At 37.4% G+C, this 22,263-nt stretch overlaps 1 protein-coding gene across 14 annotated transcripts in view; it reads right to left on the bottom strand.

Annotated features, from left to right (window-relative positions):
• Firrm (FIGNL1 interacting regulator of recombination and mitosis) overlaps positions 1–22,263 on the bottom strand; it is a 38,616-nt gene that overhangs the window by 5,839 nt on the left and 10,514 nt on the right. For 7 of the 14 annotated variants that reach the window (XM_063253642.1, XM_063253641.1, XM_063253646.1 and 4 more), the window contains 11 exons: positions 18,371–18,460; positions 16,556–16,620; positions 11,202–11,350; positions 10,815–10,944; positions 9,362–9,548; positions 7,769–7,851; positions 7,100–7,151; positions 5,673–5,762; positions 4,931–5,116; positions 2,289–2,411; positions 1,186–1,281 (listed from right to left, as the gene is read on the bottom strand). In XM_063253642.1, coding sequence (XP_063109712.1) covers positions 1,186–1,281; positions 2,289–2,411; positions 4,931–5,116; positions 5,673–5,762; positions 7,100–7,151; positions 7,769–7,851; positions 9,362–9,548; positions 10,815–10,944; positions 11,202–11,350; positions 16,556–16,620; positions 18,371–18,460 — 1,251 coding nt within the window. Of the gene's footprint in view, positions 1–1,185; positions 1,282–2,288; positions 2,412–4,930; positions 5,117–5,672; positions 5,763–7,099; positions 7,152–7,765; positions 7,852–9,361; positions 9,549–10,814; positions 10,945–11,201; positions 11,351–14,518; positions 14,592–16,555; positions 16,621–18,370; positions 18,461–20,882; positions 22,111–22,263 lie in introns of those variants that run through there. The other 7 variants (XM_063253648.1, XM_063253647.1, XM_063253652.1 and 4 more) reach the window with 5 other exon arrangements.

The raw sequence follows: 22,263 nt of genomic DNA, 5'->3' as shown, positions 1-22,263 counted from the left end.
AGCTTTGCACCACGATGCTCATCTGCCTCTTCTCAGGCCCACAGCAATGCAATCAGCCAACCAGTGACTGAAACCTCTGAAATTGTAAGCCAAAAGTCTTTGTTCCTTCAAGTTGTTTTTCTCGGGTGTATTCAGTGACAAAAAGCTGACTAATTCAGCACATTATATTAAAATTACTAATATTTAATTTTTCAAAAATAGCACTTCCAAGCAAATTTAAATTTGCACATTCAACATGAGTATTTTATCTATTCTGTCTTTATAACTTACTAACCTAGGTTACAAATGCAGTAACTAAACATTATATCTAATTAGTAAGTACTTGTTATTTCTTTGCATAATACTACTAGCAAGAATTGCAAAAAAATAAAGCTGTTACTAGTTGTAGTTCTTTCTGTCCCTCCCCACCACTATGGTGACAAGACATACCATCTTTCCGATCCTTTTCCTAAAAAAGAAGGGTTAGTTTGTCCTGTTAACAGTTTTTGTTGCTGTTTCTCACGTGACCCTATGCTAAAGGTAATGCTGAGAACCAGGTCTCCTGTGTATGAACTGGTTTCAAAGTTTCTCAGTTCACATAAGATTCAGGCCTTTCCCATTATCTCTGTCTGCTCACAACTGTCATGCACAGATGTAACCGAAGTCCCACCACAAGGATCCCCCTGACAGTGCCCAAAGCTCACCTGTCCCACCAAGGAGGGAACCTGGCAGTGCCTTCTTATAAAGCAATGTATGGAAATTCACCCTTAAATTCATGTTGGCAACGTGCTGTAATCTCACATCTGTGAAAATGCCTCAGAAAATATTATGGAGTGCAGGAGCTGACACAGGAATGAAGACTCCTAACCTCAGGGCTTTTTCATGGGCAGCTAACAGTGACCACAAAAAGTTGTGACTGCTCAGTAGTAAAAACATCTATCCCAAGGACAGGTGATAAGAATGTACTACTATACAATACTCTACTGGAGGGAAGACAGAAATGAGTATGTGCCTGATGGAGGTAAGTGAATCTGTGATGTGTTCAGTTCAACACGAAAGGAGTTACAAGCAAACCAAGCAACAAACAGCAAAAAAAGACTTTCTAAAGAGTTAAGTGATAACAATTTAATAAACTCTTAAACTCCTTTTGCAATTAAAAAAAAAAAACTCCTTGAGCAAACATTATCAACTTGGCTACTACCTTACCTGACATATCAGCTGAGGATGTAGAGTTTGAACAAAAAATCCCAATAATGACAGTAAAATGCTGAATGTCTGCTGAACACAGGGTTGATCTGTTACCTTAAATAAGAAATGAAGTAGTTTTAGTGAAAATTCTCAATTACATGAGAACTGCTCTAATACCAACTTTTCATTGAATATTTATTATGGATTAGACAATATACTTACAGGCAATATATTTATTACCTTTTTTAAGCTTTACAGTAACTCTGAGGTAGCTCATTACCCCATTTTACTAAGAAGAAAACAGGGAAGCTGAATAATTTACGAGCATACGGCTAAGAAAAAGAGCCATGATCCAAATCCAGATTTAGCTCAAAAAGGAATCTAATTATTTTTTACCTGACACTAAAGCTTGCATATTTCTTATTCTTCCTAAAATTTCATTTCTCATAATTATTGTTTATTTTACACTGTTGCAAGCTAAATCTCCAGCAGCATGCTGGGCTGAATTAATAATGAACCAAATGTAAGCCCCAGGGGAAGGCACTTACTGAAGTCAAAAATACTGCTAGAGGGCTCTCTGACCATACACAAACTGATGAAAGATGACTGCAAAGTCATGTTTCAATTCCTGTTTACTATGGATGGCCCTTCCCCACTGGAAATATTTATTTCTATGCAATCAAAGCAAACAAGCATCATATTTAGATTTTCCAAATAAGGATCAAGTTTACAGAGAGGTGTGAAGCATGACTATCATTTCAATAGTTGCCCGAGCATCACTTGCTTCCTTGGCCTTGCTAGGGGAGAGAAATACCTATCTGTTCACCATCCCCTCTCACGTTTAGGTCAGATCCTTCTCACTGTCCCAAAGATTTTATGAAAGACCCTTGAATCACATTAACCCAAGAGACAGGTCATGAAAATGGAATGGACTGGCACTGGCACTTCACTGGATTCTAGCAATATAAAGTTGGCATGAGTACATACAGGTGCTTTAAATTCTACTCATAGGCTCTACCAAGCATCTACAGAAATTAAATTTTTTCTCTACAGGGAAATTTCAGTATTTTTTCATCATTTTTAATTTGTTCTTCAGGGAAATCAACATTTGCTTTCCTCACCTGTTTAACACTTAGGAAAGTCCAAAGCTGACTCCCAACTTCTGTAATTGCAGTTTGATGCCCAATATCCAGAGTTTCTCCAGCAGACGCACAGACCGCAACCAAAGCAGACAGCACTGAGTTCTAAAACAGCGAGAGGGGAGAAGACATGAGTTTAGAAACCAATCTAGAGGACCAGTGGGGAGCCCACTTAGCCAGAGGCTACGGGAGTTATTTCAGACTCCTCATAAAAGTTCACGTGGAATATCATGTCTAAGAGCCAAATTGATCTTTTCCCTCTTAAGCTAAAAATTTTAAAGCAAAATTAAAACAGCACTGCATTTTAATAAGTAGGTTGGATAAAGATGGTCAGTATGGCCTTTCCTATTTGTTTGTATGTATGAATGTATTTGAGACAAGTATGGCTTTGAATTGACTTATATAGACCAGACCAGCCTCAAAGTCATTGTGATCCTCTTGCCTCAGACTCCCAAGTACTGGCATTACAGGCATGTGCCTCCACATCCAGCATCACCAGTCTAATTTAAAGCAGTCATTAATGAAAAGTTCTTTTTTTCACATACACATCCAATACTGTTTACAGGTTACTAGATTTTTTTTTTTTGTTACTGTTGTTTTAAAATTCAAGATTCCTTAGCAATACTGATATAATGAACAAATACAGAATTTAATTATATAGAATTTAAATATTTCTAGATGAATTCGAAACTAAAAACTTTTTAAAAATTCACTATCTATATGTGTAAGTATTCAAATGTCTCTGGCTAGGAATGGAGCTCTTTGGGATATCATGAAGACAATGAAGAGGATATGAGAATCTAATAACTAACAATTACTTTAACCCATTATATTTCAACAACTACACTTAATTTTATGTTACTATATACCTTTCATATTTAAGATGATCTATTTCTTTTTCTTTCTTTTTCCTTTCCTATTTCTTTTTTTAAAAAAACATTCTCAATAACCTGCTACATAAAAGTTTTGGTCACAAGTTATTCAATTTTAGAAAACTGTTATTTTTACCCAATATAAAACAAGTCTTTTGTCGTTAATGATAGAAAGTAGCACACATTAAAGACAAGCTTCAATAAATTTAACCCATCCCAAACTAGATATTTAAGTTTTTTCCAAAATAAAAGCACATTACAAATTTCTTTGGAAAAAAAATACATGTTTTAAATTACTTTAACATTACCATTGAGGAGGCTGAGGTAAGAGGGCCATAACTGAGGACAATTTAGCAAGACCCGTCTCAAAATTTTATGTTGTTGTTCTTGTTTTTTTGTTTGTTTTGGTTTTAGTACTAGGGATCAAACTCACAACTTCACGCTTGCCAACTGAGCTATATCTCAAAATTTTAAAAACCATACAGGGCTGAGGATGTAGCTCAGTGTGAAGGCCCCTGATGTAATCCCCAGTAACACACACACACACACACACACACACACAGTCCTTACAAGCACACATGTGCATTTTCTAGTGCCTTATCCCTGACCTTGCTTAATTTTTCTCCACTTGTCTTAGCTATAATGTAACTCTCCAAGGGGACAGAAATTTCTGTTTTGTTCCTTCAGTGCCTAGAACATAAAGTGGCATATAAGGTCATGCCATAAGTAAATAAATAAATAAATGCTTTTAGCGGTACTGAACCCAGGGCCTTCGCAAAACTACATCTCCATCCTTTTTTTTAATTTTGAGATAGGGTCTCGGTAATTTGCTAAATTGTTCAGGTGGGGCTCAAACTTGCTATCTTCCTGCCTCAGTCTCTTAAGAGTACTGAGATTATGGGTCTATTCCTCCATGCCTGGCTCAAAATATATTTATTGAATGAATGAATAAGCATATGAACACTGAATTACGAAATTCAAGTACAATTTCTAGTCAACCACATACTTTCTACTTATAACAGAAGAGTCCCTTGTTTGGGGATGGGGATTTGAACCTAATTCCCAAGCCCTTTTTAAAATTTTTTGAGATCATTGTCCAAGCTGGGATCAAACTTGCAATCCTCCAGGCTCAACCTCCCAGAGTGCTGCGATTATAGGTATGCAGAGTCTATTTTTTTTTTTTATCGGTACCGGGGATCGAACTCACGACTGCCTGCTTGCAAGGCAGGCGCTTATGCTGCTGAGCTAAATCCCCAGCCCCCCAGAGTCTATTTTTTTATTCCATCATTTTATAAGGAAACCTTCTTTTTTTTTTGCTACTGGGTACTGAACTCATGACCTCATACTTGCCAGGCAGGCACTTGTGCCATTGAGCTAAATCCCCAGCGCAAGGAAACATTCTAAGTTAAAAAGAGACATAAAGGTTCATGGTAGGTTTGCATAAAATACTGTGTTTTGTCAAATAACAATCATGTCTGCCTAATCCAAATAGTATCAGCAAAAGCATGACAAATTATCTTATGTTGTTCCAATGTATTTTAAGCAACAGAGGAAACACCTCCAGTATAATTCACATTAGTGAAGATAATGTCCTCAGAGATCTTTTATGATGTATAAATATGAACATCTTGCTAGGTTCTAACAGACAGACAGAATAACCTTGTCTGTCACGTTACAGATCTATCCCCAGTACCTACAACAGAGTTCAGTAAATAACAGCTAAGGGAATCAAACTGATCACAATGACTTTACCAGAGATTCCAGTTCTCCCAGCGTATGACTGCCATCCAGCCATTTCCTGCACTGCATACTGCCTATTCTGGTGACCTCCTGAGCAGTCTGTTTCCTGGGTTCAGTGGGTAAGGCCTGGAAGGAAATATATTGCCACAGAGGCAGATTTTCTGCTTCTTTTGGAGAAAATTTCTGGATAAACTCCATCTGAAAAAAAATCATTGAAAAACAAGAGTAACATCAAACTGGATGAATGTGTACATAAGAACTAAGTATTAATATCAGTAGTATCATTAAGTACTAGACCAAAGTAACTTCAGTGAGCGTGCATTATTCTTTTGTTGTTGCTTTATTTGTTTCTAAGTTAAATAACAGTTTGAATGAAGCATGACATACATATACTATGAAATGTTATTACTACTAGTTTTATTACTAGTTACATCAGATAAGTTATCTTGTGTTCCTAAAGCATTCACTACCTTTTACGGTTGGGTCAAAATATTCCAAATTTGTCAACAAGGTTGATTTAGCCACACTTTCTTGCTTAATATCTCAGCTGACTGTAGTAAAGAACTTAAAGATCACAGGTTCAGTTTTCAATGGGTTATCTAGTCCTGCTCTGCTTTAGACAACATAATAAACCGGTTTCTTAAATCAAATCAAATTTACAATACATATATGAGTGAAGAAAAGGCCTTCAGTAAAATCAAAAGCACTTCTCAGTGGCACTTCTCAAACAACAGTAACTAGGACAGTAACTTGCCTGATGGGTTGGGGCCATGAAGAAGAAGAGACGCTTCAGCAGTATCGACAGGTTGATGACCTGGTAACATTCTCCAGGGCAAGATTTTATCTGGGAAAAAGCAGGAGAGGCAGAAAGAGAGACTGATTTACAAAGATTTTATAAGATGGAAATACATAGAATATTAATAGTGGCTCTTTCTAGGAGATAAGATTACAGATACTTTAATTTTTAATTTGAGGTTCTTTAATTTCTTTTTCTCCAATAAACCTAGGTTATTTTCATAATAAGAATGAAATTTTGATACTAAATAAGAAACACTTTATAATTGCTATTTCTAACTACCATTGCTCTAATTTAGCATTTTAATCCTCCAACTCAAAAAAGATAATTCAAGGACCCTTTTAGGATCTAAGCATAATAGTAGAAAGAATGGATATAACTTTAACAGAAACTTCATAAACTCAGTGTTATCAGTTCCTATCTTCCACTAGAAGAAAGTAAGCCCTGTTTATAAGGCACTAGGAGAACTTCTATTCAGAGGAAAACAGATATAAAACACCTATCATAAAATTCACACTATTTTGTGCAACCTGTGCTATGAATTTAGTACAGCAAATCATGATCCAGATCATTAGCCTTGGAGCATAGATGTTAGCTGCTCAGGTTATTATATAACTTACCAGACTTCTCTACAAAATTCTTAAAATAAACCAAGAAATATATGCCACAATAAGGTTACTAAGAAATAAAAAGTAGAAAGCTTCACACAAGGCCAGGGACAAAAACAACAGCTCATAACCAGCTATTATTATCAAACATCTCAAAATTTTAAAAAACAGTCAACATTGATAAGAATCATTATTAAATCATATTTCCTGTGTATCCACTGATAAAACGTAACTGCTCTTCCTAAGAACATTGGTTATAAAACTTACTCTCTGTCAACCTGCCCTCTCAAATCAAGTCAGCTGAGGTAGTATTAAAAAGGAATAAATAACCTTTCGGTCATGAACATTACAAGGTTATTTTATATTTCCATTTAATTCTAAATTCATATTCAACCTAATTTTTCTTCCTACAGAACTCTGTAAACTTTTGATGAGAAAATTTCCCTAGCTTTTCAGTACACCTTTCTTAATAGTATGAGCATACAGGGCAAACTGTCAAAACAAGTTAGCTACTGTACTCTCTCTTGTTTTGCTATTTTTCTCCCCCTCTTCCTCTTTCCTTCCTTTCTTACTGCAGCTATACCACCCCCTATCTGTTTTACTTTTTATTTTGAGCCAGGATCTTACTAAATCACTAACTTGCTCAAACTGGGCTCAAATTTGTGATCCTCCTCCTCAGCCTGCTACAGTGCTCTGGGCTTCACATTCTTTAAACTTATCATACCCCAAAGAAAATATATGGAAAGTCAGTGCTTTAGGTCTTGTAACTCTACTCACCAGATGAGCCACTATGGTGACATGGTGTGCACAGAGCTCTGCACTCCCATACCTTCAACAGAAAAGGAAAGGGTTTCTATAGCTATTCAAAAAAGCAAGGAGACAAACTTCCATAAGTAACAGTCTGATAGGGACACAAGCTGGTATTATAAGTTGAGTATTCTTTACATGAAACGCTTTGCAAAAAAAGTGCTTTAGATTTACTTTTTTGAATTTTAGAATTTTATATTCACATAATGAGATACCTTGGGGGTAGTATTCAATCCTAACTATGAATTAATTTATCTTTCATATATATCTTACATGCAGAGTAATTTTATAAAATATTTTCAATAATCGTAGATATGAAGCAGTTTCATGGTATGGAATTTCCTACTTGTGGCATCATGTCAGTGCTTGAAAAGTTTTTACAGCATTTTAGATTAGGCATGTGCAACCATATTTCCATGGCCAAGGAATATCACAACATAAAAAACTACTGATAAATATTCATCTGTGGGCTTATATCAAAGAAAGAGGGGATCAGTTTCCCAAGTGAGTGCTAGAACAGAAAATCAAACCATTTTGTGATGACTTTAGAGGACTACTAAAACAATTTTGCCATAAACTCACAGTTGAAATAGTTTACCATCAGTTTCTACTAAGCACTAAAACATAAGTATTTTGTACCGAGCAAGGAAGCACCAGGCATCCATGGCTAACAAAGACGTAATCATATTAGCACTAAGCACAGCATTCAACAGAGCAGCATCCTAATGAAAAAAAGGAAAAATTAATTTAATACACTAAAATTAGTGATAGAGCATCATTAACATTACATGTCTCAAAATAAAACAAGTCCCAATAATCCTCAAAGGGAGGTTCTATTTTCTATTGAGCATCTACTCTATGTTAACATTGCACTGGACTGTGGGGAGCCAAATTGACTTTAAGTGTATTAATCATTATTATTCAAAGATTAAGTAGTCTAAAACCTTTAAAACAATAATCTAAAAGCTTCTAGTTTTCTTTCTGCCTTTATCTATTCCCATGCAGTATATTTAACATGTGGTAGCTATACTCACTAAATATCTTAAATAATATTGATCCTTATTAAACTCTAGGAAGGAATTTTCCATTTTTCTAATCCAATGCCATTAACAATGAAAAATCTACATTACACCTAAGGTCTGTAATAGACCCACTACTACATACAGTTTGCTTCTTTTATAAAACACTGATATAATCCTAAACCTTTTTGACTCTCAATTATTTTTCCATACCTCTCTAATCAACATGTTTTCTCAAATACTTAGATCCCACTCTACAGGAACTGAGGATTAACATCTCCTAGGACTGGGTAAAATGTGTAAGTTGAGAAAACAATGCAAGGAATATTTGTTAACTCTTCCTACATCTTTTTTGCATATAATTCACAATTTCATTGGAAAGAGTTATGGATTGAGAACTGGCGGTCAACTTAACGCCAGCTGGTTTACATCAGCATGGCATTGAGCGAAAATGCTCCATCTGAGGAAAGTTGCCAGGATAAATAGTGGAGAAGAGGGGAGGTGTTGAGGGTTAAGGCGTTAAGGGGGCATTGTGGGTTCTCCTACAAGTTGCTGTCTGAGCTGTTGGTTCTCCTGGAGAATCTTTGGTCCTCACATCGAGCATTGCTTCCTGGCTCTGGAGGGGAAGACATGTGCTGCTTGGTCTCCAGGATGAACTCGTCATGCTGCTTCCTGGCATGTACTCGACTGTGCTTGTCATCGGAGGAGCTTGGGGCCTCTGTGTCACTGAGGACAGCTGTGGTGCCTTTAAGGATAGCCCTGGTCTTTGTTGTGTGACTTCTCGGCTCCTGCACAGAACCTTCATCCCACTAGTCCAGCTCCTTTATCCTGCTGGCATAAACTTTCTAGCTTTCTGGCTTCCACTGCTGACCCTTGGGTCTTCCCGGCACAGATCCGTGAAAGAGACTGGTGTAAGTCCTTCTTGTGGGCTCTGGACTTCCAATTAGACTCGTGGGAGGCACTGTCCTGAGCTCTGGGTTTTTATCTGGACTCATGTGGGACATTGCCGTGGGGTTTAGGCTCTTGACTAAATAATCTATGTCTTTGGTGTTGCAGTAGATTTCCTGCATTTTCCTGTGTTAACTTCCGGTGACCATTAAAAAAATATTATAAACTCCATGTCCTAATCCTAATTGTTCTCTGTGTACAACCCCGGACTACAACAGAAAGCAAAAATGCAACCTCTACTTATCCTAGCAAGTAATGTGCTTACCAGTTCAGGAAACAGTGAGGGGTGAAAGGAAGCAATAAAAGCACAGAGATGAACACAAACGTGCTGATACAAAGTGACAGCCACCTCAGCTTGCCCTTTACTCTTTAGCCCCTGTAAATGAACAGGTAGAGACAGTTCACCAGAACACTGCTCAAAACTGTGGAAAATGGCTTGGAGTAGAGATTGCCTGCAGGGGAAATTGAGAACATTGAACCCAACATTAAGAACGTTTAATAATTAGCAGGTAAAAATAGTAGTATATCATTCAGACAGACAGCAAAGCAAAACATCTCAAGAGATATATTCAGTAATAGTTGCTACTATCTGTGAACATATATACACAGAAGTTAAATAAATTCACAATCAAAAAAGCACTTAAAGGGAAAGAATTTTTCCTGACATTTTTTCATCATTTACTAACTGCTTATCATAGTACTGACTTATACAAAGTTAAAGCTTCATAGAACCTGAAAAAAATAACTTAGATATTAAGTATTATAAATAAAATAATAATAGTTTAGACAGAGGGGTTTTAAGACAAATCCTTGAAGAAACTTTCATAAAGGATTTCAACAAATCAAAAAGAAGTAAAATGACTCGGTGACAAAGACAAAACATTTATGTGTATAAGTAGACATAAATAAGCAGTGTGACAGAGGAAGCAAAGGGTATGTGGTGAAAATGAATGAAAGCCTGAGGAGCAAAAGTGGAACATGGCCACAGAACAGAGTATGCTTTAAACGCAGTGCCAAGGATTCCGACCTTCAGGTTCAGGTTTCAAGCAGACACAAAGGAAGCGAAAGCCAGGCTTAGGAAGATGCACACGACAGAGCTGCTTAAAAGGAGTAAGGCAATATGAGTGCAACAAGAATCCAGGCAGGAAGAAGCCAGAGTCTGCACCCCTGTGTCCGCAAGGAGGATGAAGCCGACCCGGTTTCCAGGAGATCTGCCACAGTATCTACTTACAGGGTCCATTCGGACATGCTCTTACTTGCATCTCCTCCACTACAGTCAGTATTTATAATACTCACCAGCAGGCACCAAGTTGTGAAGAAAACTAAGAGTATATCTGCCAGACATTTATATAAATCTATTTAAACAAACTTTTTCTACACAGTAGCTATTAACTAGAATACCTGACATACAAAAAAACTTTAACCACTTAACAGTTTACCTCGAGCTCCACTTGGGCAGTGCATTTTGTTTTACTTACTGACAGTACTAAGCATGACTCAGGCAAGTATCACTTCAACCAATTGGTTCTTGTATTGAATACATTTGACAAAATTGTCATTTTTATATTTCCAGTTACCATGCAAAATTAATGAAAAAATTATGCAACTTTTGGTTATCTTGTATCTAAATAACTGGACTGTTAAGTGGTTAAGACCATTCCAAACACTAGGGTATTCTAGCCCACAGTAATGAGAAAGGAAATCAACACATGTGCTACCTGCTCACAGCTGCTGGGACGCGGCTTTCTGTGCACCACAGGGCCTGCACCTCCTCAGGCTGAGACGGCAGCTTGTCCATGACAGCAACCAAGAGCAGGCACTGTGGGAACTGCAGTTCACATGGCAGGTCTTCCAGGTCATAAACCAAAGGAGGCATTAATTTACAACAAACTGGACAAACATACCCTGAATGCTCCCAGCAGAAATGCGTGTTATATAAATAAGAGGAACAATGTTTTTTAAAATGAGAAATGTTTCAATAAAAAGAAATTTTAAGTAATAAATTTTTACATTTTAATGGCTTATATAAGGGGAAATAACCCTGTCTCTTAACAACTCAAAATTAACTGTACATGATTTAACACTCAATCTCTTTTGAAGCTTACCTAAGTTACTGTCCAAAACCACTTGCACAAAAGGCTGGAATGTGAGCAGCTGACTGATGAGTGGATCCAGAGCCACCAGGAAGGTACCTGCTATTTCCTCCTCATGTGCTTTGGAAACCCTGGCAGCATACAGGCTTGGGGGAAACTTACTAGAAAGGGAGGAGAAAAATTAATTAACAGCTCTCTTCTAAATTTAGACAGAAGTAATACAGAATGATGGTACAGTAGAGGAAATGTATACTTGTATGTTTTTGTAAAGCAGCAAAATAAAGTACTGAATTAATACCAGAACTGTATGTGGCCTCTGAATTAAACACTCTAGCTGTAATTCTACAAAATTAGTAGTTTTCAATCTTGGAGAAATTCTTAACATAGGTTCTTCTTTGTTTTGCTTTTTTTAGTGTTCTGCTGCTGGGTTACATCCCCAGCCCTTTAGTTCGGATGCACTTTAATACCAGTTGAAAAATTAAATAAAATGTAATGATTAATACACTGTGTCAACCTGAGAAGTCTAGAAGGTAAACCAAGTAACTCGGTAGTTCTACATCCTAGGGTATACAGAACATGCCCTTATTGCTCTAGGGTGCTGTTCACTGTGTCACCTTGAGAAATACAGAAGTTTAACTAAGTGACTCAGCAAGGGTCCAAGGTCCTGAGCCTGTGCAAAAGAGGGGCACAGAGGTGGTGTTAGTCCTATGCCCACCAGAGGGCAGGTAGCCTAAATGCAGTATTAGGGAGGAAAAAAAGTCGTAGTCGTCGTCAGCCCCCCCACCCCAGCGCTTTGCGCTTGTTGCTTTTGCTGTCTTCTGCCTTGAACTGTTGACGCTCACCATGCCACCGGGCCTTGGAGCCAACTGATTATGAACTGAAACCTCCACAAACTGAGACAAATAAACCTTTCTTTCCTTAATCTTGGGCTTTGGGTATTTTTACTAGGCAATGAGAGAAAAGTAACCAACACATAAAAGTACTATAAAAATATAAATATTGAGTCAACAAGTAAAAACACTGTATATAAAATACTTATCAAACTTATCAAACTCTGGCTTAATTATTTCTACTAAAAGTTGTTTTAAAATGCTAAATTTACTATGAATTAATGCTGCTTCTCAGAAGCTGAGGTTTCTTTATAAGAAATATGGTATATACCAACACTGAAGGAAACTGTAAAAATATGCATGGAAATATCTCAGTAACTGAACTGAGGTTTAAATTAACATTAATCCAAACCTTTTTGAAATACTTATCAATATTTTTGTCATTTTTTAAAATTATGGTTAATATGACAGTGCCTGAGTAACGCCATCTTGCAATTGATAACAACAAAAGCATTCAACACAATGTACTTTGAGAAACACTTGAGGTCTTTCCAGGGTGCTAGAAAAAGCACCATTTGGGATGGATATGCAATTTGCCAATTATCAGTTAACTAACTTCATTTCTTTGACTTCCGTGATCCTTGGTTTCTTCATTTGTGATAGTAATTCAGTTTTGAAGATTAAATTATAATATGAAAGTCATATAAAGTTAGGTAATGAAACTCCATAAAATTGAATTATAGCTACTAAGTATTTCTTTTCGAATGCTGTGTTTTTACATTAATTTGTCATATTTTTAAGTGCCTTTGTATACATGCCGCACACTATTCAGAGTACAGAGTACAGCAGTAAACAGAATATACAAAGCCCTGCCTTTGTAGAGTTTACATTCTGATAAAAGGGAACAGTTAAGCAAGAAATATATATATAGCAGCCCCCCTTATCCATACTTTTAGTAACCTAGGATTAATTGTGGTTTGAAAATATTAAGTGGAAACTTCTGAAGTGATGCTTAAGTCTTATGCTGTGTGATGCTTCTGATCTTTGCCCTAGCTGGCCTGGGATGTGAACCATCCCTTTGTCCAGGGTGTCCATGGGTAAATGCCAGTAAGTCCCCGGCTGCCTTAGTCACTAGGTCCATAGTATCACAGCACTGGGTTCAGCTGGCTCTTAGGCAGTAACCCAGTGCTCTTTCACTATCTGTGTCGCTCACCTCACTCATTGCACCATCAGCAGTGAATCATCTCACCCCGTCACGAGACAGTGAGTACAGAATGACAAGATATTTTGAGATAGACCGATAATTTTATCAAACATTAGTATAATGATTCTATTTTATTGTTGCTAATTATGAATTTTTTCACAGGTATGTATGTATGGGGAAAATGTAGCAGAATTCAGCACTATTCAACTGAACATAACAGAGTTCAGTACTATCAGATGCTTCAGCCATCCAACGGAGGACCTGGAACATATTCCCCATCAGTAAGGGGGACTTCTATGATACAGTAAGTAGATGTTAATTAGCGCTATATAGAAAAACTAAACAAGGAAAAGTGAACAGCAAGTTCTTTGATGAAAATTATTTGAGGGTTGCACAGAGAACTCATGTGCTATATGTTTGTATAACTCACTTTGATTACTGTATGGAACAGATTAGAGCAACACAAGGGCAGAAATACAGACAACAGGGAAGAGGTTTTTTTGCCAAATCCAGACATAAAAGTTAGAGTGGCTCAGAGAAAACGATACCAGTTCAGACGGTAAGAGGAGGCTGAACTCTATGGGTGTGTGTAAACATAAAAATACATGTTCTGCACTGAAGCAACACTGTCCAAATATGCTATGGGATCAGAGATCACAGCAAGGTGCTTTTGCCCACTGACTTGCAGAATGAAGCTGTCATTTAAACCTGAACAAGGAAGCTATAAGAGGAATGGATTTTGTGGGAACTGGATGGGTGGAAATCCACCCACGGTCGCTCTAAGCCAGTTTCAGCGCCTATGTCCTAATTGGCAGGAAGACATTAAAGGAAGGGCATTAACATAAAATCTTGAGATTAAATGAAGATAAACAGGGAATGACACTGAGGACTAGGCACTGGGGAGAAAAGGAACCTGCTGAGAGTAGCGAGTGAGATAAGACCAAAACCAAAAGGGAGATGTGTTCTAGAAACCAACAGAAGAAAGTGTTCAAAAGAAAAAGTCTAGCACTGCCGACAGGCTGCATAAGATGAAGCCTGAAGTGGACCATTGGACGCAGCAACCTCAGTATGGAGGGCAATGAGAACCTCAAAAGAACAATTTTAGAGCCAGTGAAGTTGTAGGCAGAAGCTTAGACTGGAACAGCTTCAAAAAAACAAGTAGAGAGCAGAACAGACAGCTTTTCCTAGGAATTTGCTGTAAAAAGAAATGAGAGGGTTTGGCAGTAAATGAATAGCCAAAGTGATTTTGTTTTGTATTGTTAAGACAGGAAAAAGAATAGCATGTTTGTACTCACATGAGAATGGTCCAGCTGGGAGTAAAGACTGATGTCACAAGAGGGAAAAGGAGTAACTGCTGGAGTAAAGTGCCTGTAAGAGAGACTGAAACTCAACCACAGAAAACAGAGGATGGCCTTGGCACACACAGGGCCTAGTCAGGGAAGCAAGAGAATGAATATAGGGTCTAAACATAGAGAAGCATTAACAGAGGGGGTGCATGAAAACTCATTTCTAATTGTTTCAACTTAGTAACACAAGAAACAAGGCACTGACAATGAGGAATTGCTAAGTGTTGGCAATATAGAAGCTTACGGAAGGACAAGTGTAAGAAGCTATCTAGGAGACGAAATGGATCAGGGGAAATGCAGAATTACTGAATAAATGAACATAATTATTTTAGTGTGAATTTTAAGGCTATTTTGAAGTAACTATCAGTTCAGCTGTCATTAGTTCCATCTAAATTATGATAATACTTTTAGACTTCATAGAAGTACAATAAGAACTAGTAAAGATTTTGAAAAATGCTAATATGCCCACAGGAGAAGCTGATGGGTACTTGACTTCTCCTTGAACAGTCTGGCTTCCCAGGAGAGCTGAACAAACCGAGAGAAGAACTGCTTTCACAGAGGCAGTCTTCTAGGTTCTGACACTGACAGTGAGGCAACAAAGAGAGTAACATTTACTGCGTGTTTACCATGTCAGGCACTTTGCACACATTATCTCACTTAATTAGAACAAGAACCCTGAAAGGCAGATGCTTGGGAAGGGGCCAGGTACTGGGGACTGAATTCAGGTACATGCTCAACCTTTTAAAAATACTTAACACAGGGTTCTACTATGTTACTAAGTCACTTGGCCTGGGCTGACTTATGAGTTCGTGATCTTCCTGCCTCAGCCTCCCATAGTATTGGAATTACATGCATGTACCGTGACAAAAAATGAGTTAGATAAGTCAAGGGACTTTCCCAGAACTCTTAGCTATATGTGAAGCCAAACCGAAGCAAATCAAAGATTCAAGGAGGCTTACTGTTAACGCCTATGTGGGCTCTTCCACTATGCATCTCTGAGTCTTCACACTCTAAGCATAGCAACCAGCCTATCTGAATTATTTTTGAGTTTTTTCTCAGGAATGCTACTATCAAAACATTAGTTGATAAAGTTTAAAATATTATTTAATAAGTGATATATACCCATTACTGAGAATGATAAATCATAAAAGTCCTAAACTAAGTGGGGCACATTAGCACATGCCTGTTATCCCGACACTCTGGAAGGGGAGACAGGAGGATCATAAGTTTGAACTCAACCTATGTAATTTAATGACTGTCTCAAAAATAAAAAATTAAAAATTAAAAAATAGCATTGAGAATTGTAACCCAGTGCAAAGGCCCCAGATCCCATCCCCAGTACTAGAAGTAGAAAAAGAAATCCAATGCTAACAAAAAAGCAAAACAAACCAAAAAAACCTACCGTTTCTCATGGACAGCAAAACCCCACAAATAAGTCACATTATGGATACAAAGATAAAAATCAAATATGCTGTATCATAGTAGAAACTAGAACAATTAACTTCTAACTTCAAATAAATTTTCAGATTTACCAAAACAAAAACCAATATCCCAATATAAAATAATATATTACGGGTCTGGGGATTTAGCTCAGCGGCATAAGTGCCGGCCTTGCAAGCAGGCAGTCGTGGGTTCGATCCCTGGTACCGATAAAAAGGAAAAAGACCAAAAAAAAAAAAAAAAAAAAAATATTACATAGACATACATATTTGTCTATATGTATATATATGTATGTCTCTCCCTCTATATATATAAAGTGTTTCCCATTTGGTATTCATTACCTTACCAATTATTTATCAGTCATGTATAAGGCACTAGTTAAGAATACAAAGGTAAGTCATAGGAATCTACCCTTCAAAAGCTTTCATCTCCAATTATTTTAAGTAAGCAAATAAAAATTTATTAAAATGTGAAAAATTACTGATACTTTAGTTTAAAATGTTATAGAATTCTTACATTTTAATAATCATAAAGCATAATTTTTACCTGTATATCTGAAGATAAAGCTGGTGCAATGGACAGCAGGAATCAGAGAGGAAAGGAAGAAATTCCTAAAATAAAAAAGTTCTATTCAATCTTTGTTCAGCATGACTTTCTTATACACACCTTCTCCCCAAAGACATGCAAAATAAAACCCCAGATGTACCACATTTAAGAAAAAAGTCTTACATGGGAATGAAAAGGAATATGAAGCTAAGTATCTACGATTCTTCACTGTTAGGACTATATCATAACCACCATTAGTAGCTGTGACTACTCTGAGCACTTACTATGTAATCAGACACGTACCAAGTGATTTTGAGATAGGAAGATAGAGCATGGTTTAAACTGGCTGGGAAGGGAGGCACGACCAGGTCCTTGGCCATATGCACAAAACAATCCTCAGGACCCCTTGCGTGAACTTTCCATGAGAACCCTAGCAGGTATTTGGTAAGATAAACTGTTCCTGACAGCAGAATGGTAGAAAATGAGGAAAAGGACACAGGTGCCATGAAGAACGCCATGTCAGCTTTCCTCAGGACAGCCTGCCTGGTACCCCAGCAAGTGTTTTTATTTCTATGTTTTTATTTTGGTTTTTATTTTTATTCTTTTACTCCACTCAAACTCATTCTGCAAAGCCAGTTTCTCCCTTACCCTTCATTTTTAATTTTTCCTATCTTGTTTATTCATTCTACCACTAATAAATAGGAAAATTTGCCACCATTTTTTGCTTGTTTTGTTTGGTTCTTTGCTTAGAATAGAAAAAACCTAGAAACTACCTCCAGAAGGAGATTCTACCCTAAAACTCAGTAACAAGAAGTTATTTTATTTTAGTCCTCTCAAAAAACTTATCATGTTATTATCCCCATTTCACAGACTAGAACACTAAAGATCGAAGATCAAATAACTTCATGACCTAACTAAAAACCAGAAAGACTCAGAACAAAGTAAAGGCAAATGATTCCTACACCATTATAAGCACCTTATCTCTTAGAAAGTAATGGTATATATTAAAATAGAAGATTTGGGGAAAAAACTTTACAATCAACTTAAAAACTTTTTAAATTCCCAGTAAAATGACTTTTTAAAAGTCATATTTAACAAGCATTGTACCTTATGCATACCAAGCAAACATTAGATGGGCACATGGGGCCCAGAACACACCCTCTACGAGCTTCAAGGAACCCAGGATAAGAAGCAGACAAACAGGACAGCAATACACTGGCAGCCAGGGTGTGAGCTACAGAATTCTGACCACAGTAAAATCGCTGCAGATTCTTCTCTTCTTCACCAAGAAGGCAGACAAGGTTGAAACCACATTCACGTGGACAGTGGTTTTTGAGAAGTCATTTACATCTATTACTGATCATTTTCCTTTCACTGGCATCTGTTCTCTCCAATAACCTTCCCACATACATTTTTATTCTATTGATATAACATCACATATCACTGCTATTCTGATACTCTCAAGTACGCGGATCTCATTAAAATTATTAGTTTCAAAGATTTAACATTTAAATTTTAACAACATAGAAGTATATCATAAATACATTGTAAATGGTAAAGGGCAAACTAAAATATTTTCTGACAATTGATATACTTATGGAAATAATTTTTTGTATTTATGTATAAAAATAATTTTTTTGAGAGAACTAAATGAAAATGATGGTGGCAACTTAAATAACAGGTACATAATAAAGAAATTTACAGTATTTTTAAAAATCTTTCAAAATATACTTACCAAAATAACTTCAAAAGACCATTTAAAAAAGACAACTGATAGGTTTAACATTACTGCACTATAAAAAAAATAGGCCTCACCTTAATATAGTGCAAAAGTGAATTGGCAAAGAAACGACACAATTTGAGTGTTTTCTGAAATAATCTGTAGTTAGCATTATCCTGTCCCCCCTAAAAAAAGAAAAAGGGAAGAAAGCATAATAAAAATGAGGATACAAACTTAGCTACACCTGTAAATGACGCTCTATTTTCTAAGAAGATCTCATAATACAGTGCAAAAATTTTTTAAGTAAACACAATTATTCTCTGTATTACTGATAGGAGCAATACAAATACCAAGTAACTACATAGGCATTTCAAAGAATTAAATTGTACATTAATAAAAATAAATAGAAATTGTAACAGCAAAAGAAGTAATCCTTGACTGATTTGAAAGTAAAAATTCCTTGATTACTGATTCCATTTCTAGACTATCTCCCATAATAACACTAGCAACTGTAATGTAATGCAGTGTTCTTATAATGTGAAAACTGAAATGTATCAAGTATCCATTATACAAAGAATGGTTAAATATGTTTATGGTCTATTATAGACAGTAATTCCAGACAGCTATTAAAAAGAACAGGGCACACATATTGTCATGGATATAAAAAGCCTTAAGACCAAAAGCTTTAAATTAATGCTATAAAACTTAATAGGTAAATTACCTTTAATTTTGAGAATTTTATATGAAAATAACCTGTCTTAACATTAACACTGGCTATTCAATTCTTCTCCAGTAATACAGCAAAACCTTAATTAAACCTAGTTAAAATGGAATGGAATGATTCACAAACTGCACATAACCTTTAATTTTGACCTTTATTAAAAATAATAAAAAATAGTAGAAATTCGATAAATCAAAAGTCACCTTTTTGATGCTTATGAGTATGAATTTTCTTACACAGTGTTAAACAAGTACAGAACTACAGTAATTAAAGACGAACCCACAGACTTCCTCAGCACAGATGTCCAACCGTTCTTGACTTCATGACTGGGACCTACCTTACATTCTTATAAACCAATAAAAACCACACTGTTCTATAATACTTATGTTTACCTATTTGCCTCTTGCGCCAGACTCTAACTTGCTGCAGAGAGAGAATGTCACTAACACCACCTAGTGCCTTTCCTGGCATACTATAACCACTGAGGAAAACACCAGATGAAAAGTAAATCACTAGAAAATGAAACATGACTTCTTATCAGTGTGTTTACTGTAAGTTTCACTCATACTGGGGACTGAACCCGGGGTCTCACACATGACAGACAAGTACCTCAGTGCTGAGCCACACCTCCAATCTAAATTTCTCTGTGAGAAAAACTGAATGACTCACTGGCGGCTAAAAAACTGTCTGCTGAGAAGACTAATTCAGTATTCTCATTTTGAATCTAAATCCAAGACTTAATAAAAAAAAAAACTATATTAATTTTAAGGGCAATTATGGGCAGAACTGTGTCCCCCTGAAAAAGGTATGTTGAAGTTTTCCAACCCCACACACTTCAGAAAGTGATTTTACTTGAAAACAGGGTCACTGCGGAAATCAGCAGTTACAACAAGACTGTTCTAGAGTACAGTGCGCCTTTAATCAGTATGATGATGTTCTCCTGAATGATTTAAGGACAAACACATGAGGTACAGATGATGTAATGACCCAGGCAGAAGTGGGAGAGATGCATCTGCACGCTGAAGGTCAATAATACAGGCAGCTAAGACAAAATTCCGGAACAGAGTCTCTCCTACAACCTTCGGGAGAACAGGAGAACACCATCATACCTGAGACTTCCTGCCTCAAATACTATGTGAGGAAAAAAATAAAACGTTTTTTTGTTGGGGTGGGGGGTAGCTGACACAGGCTCCTGCTACGTAGTCCTGGAGAGCCTTCAACTCACAGTGATCCTCCGGCCTCAGTTTCCCAAGTGCTGGAACTGCAGGCGTGTGCCTCCATGGCTGGGCAAGAATTACCTTGTCCAAAGTGTGCCTATGGTGATTTTTACGACAAACCCAGAAAACTAACACAACTCATCCACACTATTTAATTAATTTTGAGAGTAACAAGCTGTGATCTAATTGTCGCCCCACTCATGTTTTGGAACCAAATACCCAATGGGGTAGTATTAAGGGGTGGGGCCTTCAGGAAAAGATTATGTTGTGAGGGCTCAGCCCTCATGCATGGGATCAGTGTCCTTATAAGGAGGCTGGAGAGAGCTGCCACACCCTGTCACTATGTGAGCAATTCCTCATCATGCACAGAACCTATGGGCACCTTGATCTCAGACTTCTTGGCTTAAAAAACCAAGGAAAACAAACTTCATTACTTAGCAGCTTACAATATTTTGTCTGCAGTACCCCAAACAAACACAAACCGGAGAATTTTAATTCCTAAATAAATATCAGTAGTGAACAGCAGAGGGCACTGTCAATCAGAGCTTAGGGTTTACAACAGAGAAACACTATGATCCACCTCAACAGTTCCAGGTCAGGCAACAGCACTGAGCGGAGCTGCTCACATTCATGAGTCTCATGTGTGCGCAATGCACAAAACACGAGGACGTGCTTGAAATGAATTTAATTCCTTGATTCCTGTACAACAGCAATTTATGTAAGAAAAATTAAGATACTGTATGTACAAGTAGCCACCCTGCCTGGGTGCTCCCAGACTTCAGCTCCTCTTGCCCGGATAGACTGCACTGCTTCTTGGATTTCTCCATTTCACTGCTGCCCAGGAATCTGTCAAGGGGACAAGGGAAACTGGAAAGGGGAGGCTGGGGTTGAGGATAGGGTACGCAGGGTAAAGGCAGACAAGGCAACCACGTTGGTGCCACTGACAAATCGGGATACTATCCAAATAACATCTCGTCAACAAGGTGAGAGGTACAGAGAGGGACATGAAGGAAGCAAGAACAAAAGACAAAAGGCAAAACAAAACAAGTGATTTACAGGGACAACAGAGAAAAAGACCAGAAGCAAGAAGACAAAGGTTGGCCCCTTCCTAGAGCTTTCCACTTCCTTCTCACTATCTCAAACTCCTTTCCATAGCTCCACCCTCATCTAGGCTCTGTCCTTCCCCGGTTTGGGACTTGGATGAATCTCCACCCCTCCCTCCCTCTAGTGCCTGCCCCGGAAGAACACAGGCACACAGGTCCCTGGATCAGCCTGCAGGTCCACGAATGGAGGGCTGTACTGCTGCTACTCCAGGCAGAAACGGTCAGTTCATTTTCCCATTGAAGTTATTATACAATGGGAAGTTGTTAGGTCCTGAGTACTGCTAATCTTGTAATATAGGGCTGCAGTACTAACATAAGCACTGAACAAAAACATTATATATGTCATAGGAAAATGACTTCTAATTTTCCCAACTCATATTATGGGTTTTTACAGTGCACTCTATTTCATAAATGGTATATTAATTGAACACTATAACTTCTTAAAATCAAAATAAATGTAAGAATTTCCCTATTTTATTTATTTATTTATTGGGGGGAGGACAAAGGTCTTACTATATTTTCCAGGGCAACCTTGAGTTCATGACATAGCCAGACGGGCTCTGAACTCATTGGGATCCTACCTCAGCTTCCCAAGGGCGGCAGTGCAGATGTGACCGCCACACCTGCCCATGTAGTATGTGCATGAATTTTAAAATACTCATACACACTCACACACATGCATCACTGAAGGCTGAAAAGCACCGGTGAAGAGAAGAGTAAAAGGTTGACTAGGGCTATATCTTAGGTAAATACAGGAAAAAGGCTTAGAATGTTACGCTAGAGAAAACATATGCCTTCACCAGGTAGTTAATACGCAAAGAAGAGAAAGGTAGATGTTAGAGATGATGACAACAGTTAGGAATGCAACACAATGTTTTGGGTTAAAAGCAATAATGGGTTGTGGAATAAGGCAAGAAGGAAGAGAAGAAAGAGAAAGAAAGAAGGAG

Source organism: Cavia porcellus, unplaced genomic scaffold (assembly GCF_034190915.1).
Source record: "Cavia porcellus strain 051 isolate PalLab524CR breed Dunkin Hartley unplaced genomic scaffold, mCavPor4.1 scaffold_7, whole genome shotgun sequence".
In the NCBI taxonomy this organism is placed as follows: Eukaryota; Metazoa; Chordata; class Mammalia; order Rodentia; family Caviidae; genus Cavia; species Cavia porcellus.
The sequence above is the reverse complement of the archived record's forward strand: the minus strand, read 5'-3'. Positions and strand labels throughout refer to the sequence as shown.